General features: G+C 45.0%; 1 protein-coding gene across 1 annotated transcript; it reads left to right on the top strand.

Annotated features, from left to right (window-relative positions):
• The first annotated feature begins 276 nt into the window (after positions 1 to 276).
• LOC119106022 (uncharacterized) lies at positions 277 to 8,274 on the top strand. Its single transcript, XM_037229617.1, has 7 exons — positions 277 to 331; positions 2,187 to 2,238; positions 2,735 to 2,878; positions 4,033 to 4,174; positions 5,427 to 5,543; positions 6,175 to 6,301; positions 7,877 to 8,274. Exons 2-6 carry the CDS (start codon positions 2,187 to 2,189, stop codon positions 6,233 to 6,235), a joined length of 516 nt encoding a protein of 171 aa, XP_037085512.1. The 5' UTR covers positions 277 to 331; the 3' UTR covers positions 6,236 to 6,301; positions 7,877 to 8,274.
• The last annotated feature ends 234 nt before the right edge of the window (positions 8,275 to 8,508 follow it).

The raw sequence follows: 8,508 nt of genomic DNA, 5'->3' as shown, positions 1-8,508 counted from the left end.
AGTGCCGCACTCTTCGGCAGTATTCATGCCCGCATCGGAGGATCAGACCAATTCAGCTGGCGAGCCACGACCAACGCGGACCTGCTGAGTCACCTCAGACCGTGCCTCATCGCCAAAGGTAAGCTGACCTTTGGCGACATTTCGGGATGACCGGTTGACAGGTTGTTTACCGACTATCTGTGCTGACACCGTGTCAGGGCGGCCAAATGTCACTGTGACAGGTCATCATCACGCGAAGCGAGGGCATATCGGTGTGCGGGACGCGCCAGCGGCGCCAGTCTGCATCCTGCCGGCCCATCGCACCGAGTCAGACAGCCTCCTCCGACAAACGGTAAGATTTGGGGAATTGCAGGAGCGAAGTGGGGAAAGATGGAATTCAGAGCGATTTGGACTCCCTCAAAAAAGTTATTTTCTCAAAGGACTGTATGCTTGTGTTTAAATTATGTACATCAGGGATGCAAGCAATTGTTTAATCGCCATAACACGCGAAAGTAAAACGTGGAACAGCCCCTTCGCGAAAGAGCACTTCAGATGGCTAATCTTGAAGTATAGTGAGTTAAAAAGTTTAATATTCGTAATGAACTTCTGCTCATCTTTTTTCTCGAACGAGTCTCGAGCTGCACCCAGGGATGGCGCAATGTGGTAGGAAGAGGAGACAAGAGCATGCTTTTGCTCCTGGAAATTTGGCAGGCCTCCTTTTCCTCAAGGAAAAAATTTCTAGCTACCGATGTGCCGTAAAAATTCAGATCAGGCCTCTATAACTGAGCTAGAAGTAGTGAATCGGACTCAGGAGTCCCTTTCCTGCTTCAAGGGGTGTGTGTTCTGGATCAGGAGGCCGTCTTTATTTTAGATAGCCTGTACTCTGGGTCAGGGCCCCTGTTTTGTGTCGGGCGTACCCATTTGCTGACACTGAATGCCGCTTTACTCGTAAGGTGGCCCGTACTCTAGATTAGGAGATATCTTTATATACAAGCAAACACTTCTCGCGCAACAGCCTCCTTGGCCCTCTTTAGGCATCAGAAGGCAGCTAGGGTGTATCAAGATGCCCTAATTTGGGGATAAGGAGGCCCTGTTTTGTATTTGGAAGCCCATTTGTGAGCCGCAAAATCCTGTTAGATGTGGCATGGAATAAAACACCCGCCATACATCAGTAAGCCCTCTATGTGGAATCGGAAGCCCTTGCCTGAATTGGGAAGCTCCAAGTATTGATCAAAAGGCCCAACTAAGCGGGATCAAGAGCCGGGTTTGCATTGGGAGGCCCCTTTTGTGGATCTGACAGCTCTCATTCGGAACAAGGGCCGTCGCAGAATTATGGGGCTCATCATTTGCATCAACGGGGATTTTTCTGGATCAGGAAGCCTCGTCACGAAAAAGAAAGGCTTTGTTCCGAATCCAGCGGCCCTAATTTGGGATCAAGATGTTTTGTTGTTGGTTTGTGAGACCTCTTTGTCAGCCAGGAGCCCTCTTTCAAAATAAGGAGCTTCATTTGCGAGATCACGGGGCGCCTTTCTTAGTGAGAGAGCACTTTGTAATTTAAGTGCATGGAAGCACGTTACAAATAAGCAAACACGAGCACATTTTGCCACCCTTCTTCAGGCTGCATACTAGAAATAAGGTCAAGAGAAAGGCTCTTGTGTAAATGAAATATTTCTCGCAACTCTACAGAAAGTTTACGTGCTTCAAAACTTTTTCCCAAGTACGTCAGTGCACTAATGAAATGAGACAATGACATTACCTATCTGATGCATCTATATAAGAATAATCTAGGTCAGATCCCTGGTCAATTTAGTGTCAAACATAGGTATGCATCGGTTTTAAACTTGAACTGTTTGCCCGTTTTCGGTTCGCAGAGCGAATCACGAATAGCTTGCATTGGGATACATCTACGTGATGTAGTACTACGTACTACATCTACGTAAAATGAATGTATTTGAAACATGACGAGTAATGATACAAAACAAGGTTTGCGTTTCCTCCTAAACACTCCAGTTATCTCTTTCAGTGAGACATCGCCATGCCCATTTGAGTATTGTACCTTATTTTCTTCGCGTTTGTACCAAAATTATGTATAGAGTTCTTTACTTTGGTGCAGGAGACTGACCAGTAAACTTGATGTTTTAGTGGAATGAACAGAGTGCACAAATAATGCAGCGTTGCTTTATCTCCCACAACTGTATTTCTTGCAGATGATGACGCCTTTATCTCTGGCATGCATCCTCTTCGTAGCCTGCTTCTCTGGTGAGTTTTATTTATTGGTGCAATCGGTGTCTAGCTGATAACCTAATAGATTAATGAATCGAACATGACCTCTTGCTGCGCATGGGCGCAGCCTGAGCTTTAGCTCTAATTTGTGCCAATGGGCGATGACGTGATCGGTCATTCAACAGTAGTGCGAGTAAATATGGCTGCCGTCCGGCTGTGGTTGAGGTAAAAGGTCACGTTCACCTGCGATGTCTCGTTTTGTGAAAAGTGTATGCACGTCAGGGTTGAGGTACCAGGTCATACCGCGCTAAAATCCAGGTTGAAGTTCAAAAGACTACCAATTTTGTTTTTCCCGAGCCGGATTAATTAGCTTAGGTTTGTGCTTGTAGCACTAGGTGGCTTGTGGTACTTATAACATCAGTTTAGTTTCCACTAAGACGACCCGGCAGAAATTGTCTTCAGAAGAAGGGCGCTTATCGAACCGCTTGCTGCTACGCTTGGCGAGCTGTGACTGACGCGGGTTTGTACGCAGGTGAAGCGCTGGCTGCTCCTCCGGGCGACTTGATCACCAAGATCGCCAGCAACCTAGGATGTGGAGTCCCCTCAGATGTTAACGCCTGCGTCCTGACCAAGTTCCGGTCCCTTATGGACAAGAGCAAGCAGGCCTTGATTGAAGGTAAAGGTCATGACAGGATGGTAACTTCACTGCGCGTTTCTGGTGACAAGTTGGATTGGATCAGGGTGAAGACACATGGGATGTTTACAGAGTGCTTGCCCCTGTGTTCATACTGGACTGTTTGTCGTAACTGGCACCTCAGACTTAACAAATCGTTTAATGTGTTATGGTCCTGATGACGCCTATCAGTGCTTTGTGGTGCAATACCGCAGAGACATACATGCTTAGAGCAAAAAAATAGACGAAATAGGCACATTTTCGTGTACTTATATAAAGCCATCTGTTACTTATCTAAAAACGCATGTGAGCCAAACTCCTTGAAAATGAATGTTGGAGACTCCTCGAGCACGTATTATGCTCTACAACTTCAGTTCAACCAGCACTCATCTGGTTTCATAACACCATCCTAAACTCTCAGATGCGCAATCAGATGGGAACGAAGACTGTCAGGAGCCATGCCTCTAATTACGGACGGGCACCTTTTAATATCAACGGGATCTTTTGTCGCATTACATCACACCTCAGCCGTGGTAACGAGAGCCTCCTGTCGCACACCGCGAACTCAGTCATCAAAATTGCCTGCAGTACGTGATGAGAGGGTTTTCTTCTTTCTCTTTCTCTCGCCGTCTCTTAGGTCTCTACCACTTAAGGATTAAGGTTTTCTCGTATTCACCATATGCAAACCACCTGCAGCACAGTTACTGCCCACTATAACCCCTTTCGTGGCTGGGGTGCCCCTCTCGATAATTAGTACAAAACGCTTTCTGCAAACATCTGATCGCATGATTCCTGTTGACCACATATACAAGCTTGCCGTAGTTTACGGAAACTCCTCAAATTTCTGGGAAAGCATATATATATATATATATATATATATATATATATATATATTATATATATATATATATATATATATATATTCGTGCAACTTGCGGTCGGACAGGTTGGACAGCTGACGTTGCCCAATCCCTGTGTTTGATAGGCATCAAAGGAAAATTACGGATGTGATGGCTATGGGAGCGCCTTGGTTGGTGCATAATTGGTTGCCTCGAGATGAATTCAAAAGTGATGCACTGGTCGAGCTCATTGATACCAGACAACCATACCAATGAATACAACTGTTGCTGATAATGTATCACTGTCCGCACGACCAGCGGCCCAAACCAAGTTCGGCGGCGTGGGCTCTGACCCCATTTCGAAGATTGCATTCCCAGAGAAGACTGTGGGTCCGGTCACTGTCTCTGGCAGCGACATTAGTGTCGCCGGGCTCACCACTCTCCACGTCGACAGCGTAGAGTAAGTACACACAGTACCTCCCCTAGGTCAAACCTCTTCAAACCGCAACTGGTATAGGTTAGGGAGTTGAATGGAATGTTTCCTCCGCCGCTGGATGTTGGCTGCAATGGGATTGCAAGGTACTGCGTATCGGAAGTACACCGTGGTGGTTCTACTATTTCCTTTTGTCACATCCCACGAGGACTAGTAAACTTGAATGAGAAAAAGTCAGCACAAATCATATCATTTTGCCACAGCGCGCACTGGATAATGGCGCCAATAATGGATTTTGAGCACATCATCTACGTTAAAAAAGCAAACCATTTGTGCATTTCTGGTTTGATTTTAAATTCCATGCAAAATAAAGTTTTCTGTAGAGAAACGCTTTCATTTGAAATTGCTGTTGATGCGTGATGAAAATAAATCCAACACCACAAATTGCGAAACATCTGAGGCGTATGCCTAGAATGCCAGAAAAAACCTCGTTTTCTCTCAGAACATCTTTTAGGTTGAACTGTGTTCAAAGGGTGAAAGACTAACGGTACAAAATGTATTTCATGGCTTGATGTGCTTGCTGTAATACGGCAAAATTAGAATAACGGACAGGAATAGACATCACATAACTCAACTGATACTTAAGTATGTATATATATATATATATATAATATATATATATATATCTATATATATATATGTGTGGTGTGTGTGTGTGTGTGTGTGTTGTGTGTGTGGTGTGTTGTGTGTGTGTGTGTGGTGTGTGTGTGTGTGTGTGTGTGTGTGTGGTGTGTGTGTGTGTGGTGTGTGTGGTTGTGTGGTGTGTGTGGTGGTGTGTGTGTGTGTGTTGTAACTGATATCCTTCTTAACTTTGAATATACAGGAGAAAGGAAAAAGTTAATAGCTCTTTGACGGCATCCGTGCCAAACAAGTAATCATGTTTTGCTTTATCGTTATTCTTTTTTAAACATTATAATCATGGTACCAAAGGCATGTATTCGAAAAAGTAATGTATCTGTCCATTTAATCTTGGTTATTTGACGGGTCGTAAGGCCAACGGCACTGTCCTATGTCACTAAGAGTTGGTGAAGTTTTTTTTTGCTGATATCTCATGCGCCATTTGTTTGGATAAACATCAAGAAGCTCTGATATGTCTGTTAGCATTAGTGGCTGTGACATTTTCAAAACGTCATATTTTTGCCCTGTCGATAATCATAAACTCCGCCTAGTAATTGTCAGTGCCTTTGAAAATGGTTTGATCTCCGCTTACCTTTTGCAGGTTATCTGGCAATTCTGTGCAGACGACTCTGAAGCTTGGAAAGATGGTCATCAAGGGCCAGTTCGCCGTGAAATACGGCCCACTTAAGCAGGAGATTCCCTCTCACGATCAATATCCGTAAGGAAATACCAAAATGGGCTTAGTATAGCCTATCATAGATTTGTATTACTTATATATTGGGAGATCTATCGACTACCTAACATTATCTAGCTAGCTTGGCAATTCCGGTGTTTACTCATTCCCACATTTGTCTGCAAGTTATTGCATAAGTGGGCCGTCGATATCGAGGCCATATTATAGGTGAGGTAAGGTTCTGGAAATCGCCAGGCCCTGGCACAGCTAAATAAGTTATCTATTCACAGATTGTTTCTTGATGTGGTGCAGCCCACTGTTTACATGGGGCAACAATTTGTCACAAAGCATCCCGGAATGTCGTCATTGAGACTTCGCATGAAATCGAACGGTTTTTGCGAAGCGTTGTCTTGACATTTAACAGCGAAAGCTGCAATACGTCATGTCTAGCAGTAAGTACATAAATCAATAGATAGGTAGAGAGGCAGGTGGGGGGGGGGGGGGGGCAGAGAAAGAAAAGCATGTAGACAAGCAGAGTAATATATATATATATATATATATATATATATATATATATATGTCAAGAGAGATTATTTGTGCAGCGAAACACAGCAGTTTTTTTCGCGCTCTATGAAGCGTGGTCAGAACCAGGATGACCATCAACCCCACGTTGCAGGTGGTGTGAAAGCGACAGGGGAAGCGATATTTGGCAGTGTCCTCGGGGAAGTATGTCGTGAAGGACGTCAAAATCGACATCAAGGTTGATTCTATGGAGGCGGACGTCGGCAACAACCCCTTGCTCGGTGAGCTCAACCACGTCTTTTACATCAGCTCGCGCCCTTTACGAGGTATAATCCATCTAAACGCTCATGCCATTAGAACGATGTGCTCACAATCTGTGCAGTTTACGTGCTTCAATAATGACTACGAGATCTACACGACACAGGGGGCACGCATTTGTAGGGCCTCTGTAATAAACAATTCTGCTTGTGGGTAACTTTGTAGGGCATTGTAATAAACAATTCTGCATTTCTCTGGTCATTCATTCAACAGCTCTGCATTTGTGCGGTTTTACAGATCCAGGTAGAGTGAGGGTACATACAAACGGGCCTTTTTCCCATGTGCCCCGCCCCTTTACCCAATGATGAATCCAAATTCTCTGTAGTCTCGTATCCGCCGGACGTTATTACCGCTAGGCCAGACCTTCCCCTGTCCACCAAGCTAGTATCAGTTCGGGGTCAAAGCAGTTAAATGCTGTCCATCACTTCGAAATTAAGATGTCGTACCCCGATTCCACGTCACATCTGGGAACACCGAGAGCATCACTGATCCGGCTATGGATCCCACTACCACTCCGTCTGTGGCTGGATCGCATTTTTTTAGCTTGCCATCCATAAGCCATTTCATTCAATCCATAAGCCATCCCTAATTTGCTGCAGTATTGTAGCGTCGCAGTGATGCAGTATATGCAATTTAAGGAAGTCGATAACTTGAGAGACTTGAGACGTTTTCGAAAAGAGGGTTCTTAATCAAGCGCGAATCTTTTTGTAGGAAATCCTCTTGTGCTTTATCATGAGCCGCTACAATGACAAGTGAGCTGCAGACAGCTAAGGATGGGGTAGGACTGAGCTTGTAGAAGGGATGAGACCAGGCAGGAAAAGCTAAATATGTCAACAAATTTTTAGGCTCCGACTGTTTCCAGGTTGGAGAAAAAGGTGGGAGAAAAGACAAAAGTATTAACCTTACTCCTCGGAAAAACAGGAAAATGGAGATATAGTTAGGTTGATATTTCGGAAACATGCATTTGTGGAAACAATATCAGAAGTGAATCGTCCCGTCGCAAATCGCATCGCCCCGTCACTTCCGCTATTGTTTAGATTAAGGCATGTTGCCGAAATATCAGCCAAACTATATCTCCATTCTCCTGGTCTTCCGAGGAATAAGACTAATACTACTGTCTCATCTATGTGAATAATGCTCTTCGCTAATGCACTGAACAACTTACGAAAGGTGAGAGAAGTGTTAGAGCGAGCAGTCCAGCGGCGCCATCGACCCGATCAGGTCACGTCGACCGTCCAGTTGGTTGGTATCACCATCTGACCCTCTTCCCGTCCTCCCTCCCTCCGCGCCGTCCCAACAGATAGAAGACGACAGACGAATGAAAATAAGCTATTCCCCGCAATTCTCTAACAACATTTGCACTCTTTTCATTTTGCATCGCCTTTAACGCGCTCCTTCACCGTCTCGTTATTGTAATGACGCATAGAAATTACACCTTTCAAATAAGACCATCATGAGCAAATCCAGTAGCTGTGCATGAGCCGCATGCTGCGAGAAACATTTCTGTATGAATGAGCCGACGTGTTCTACTTTTTCAGGTCCTTTGGTAGAAAGCTTTATCAACGACAACAAGAAGCTGAACGGAGAGACCCTGCCGTGGCTGGCAACAATGGTCCAGGCTTGGCTGAAGAAAACATTAACCAAACATTTGAGCAGACTAGGCTAAGTCATGAAATTAAGAACGAGTTGGCTCTTGTTGAACGAGTTCAATTTTTCATTTGCCGGCCCATCTTGCACCACACGGCACTTATGGGCCTGCTAATAACCGAGCACTTGACTGCATTCAAGTAATGAAGCGTTGGTTTGTCTCGGCATTACTGCCATGTAATCGTTTTTGGAAGTGCAATTTTGATACAGACTCATATGAGAAAAGTTACCATCGCAAAAACAACAAGCCATCGCGTGAACGTTAATACAGATATGATTCTTGCAACAATGTGGTCATGTGGGCGTGCCAGTTGCAGGCATCTTATGCAACATTGTCTTAAAAGAAACTGGACGAAGACGTTGGAGTGTAGCCTGAACCTCGTTTTATCCACATCACGCTGTTTTTCGCCGGCCAAGCGGCGGACATGGCGAACCGAGGACAACGGCGCGATCTCCCCACCTCACGGTGACGCTCCTGTCTCGCCACTTCGGCAAGCGGCGGCCTTTGCACTCATGACACCGG

This window comes from Pollicipes pollicipes, unplaced genomic scaffold (genome assembly GCF_011947565.3).
Source record: "Pollicipes pollicipes isolate AB1234 unplaced genomic scaffold, Ppol_2.1 Scaffold_6138;HRSCAF=7277_pilon_pilon_pilon, whole genome shotgun sequence".
Taxonomy (NCBI): domain Eukaryota; kingdom Metazoa; phylum Arthropoda; class Thecostraca; order Pollicipedomorpha; family Pollicipedidae; genus Pollicipes; species Pollicipes pollicipes.
The sequence above is the reverse complement of the archived record's forward strand: the minus strand, read 5'-3'. Positions and strand labels throughout refer to the sequence as shown.

What these genes read in the sequence shown, in the direction of transcription:
- LOC119106022 (XM_037229617.1), top strand. Translation starts at nt 2,187, where the DNA reads ATGATGACGCCTTTATCTCTGGCATGCATCCTCTTCGTAGCCTGCTTC. An exon ending in CTTCGTAGCCTGCTTCTCTG is followed by an intron (nt 2,239 to 2,734) that starts GTGAGTTTTATT and finishes GTTTGTACGCAG; the next exon opens with GTGAAGCGCTGGCTGCTCCT. An exon ending in CCCTCTCACGATCAATATCC is followed by an intron (nt 5,544 to 6,174) that starts GTAAGGAAATAC and finishes CCCACGTTGCAG; the next exon opens with GTGGTGTGAAAGCGACAGGG.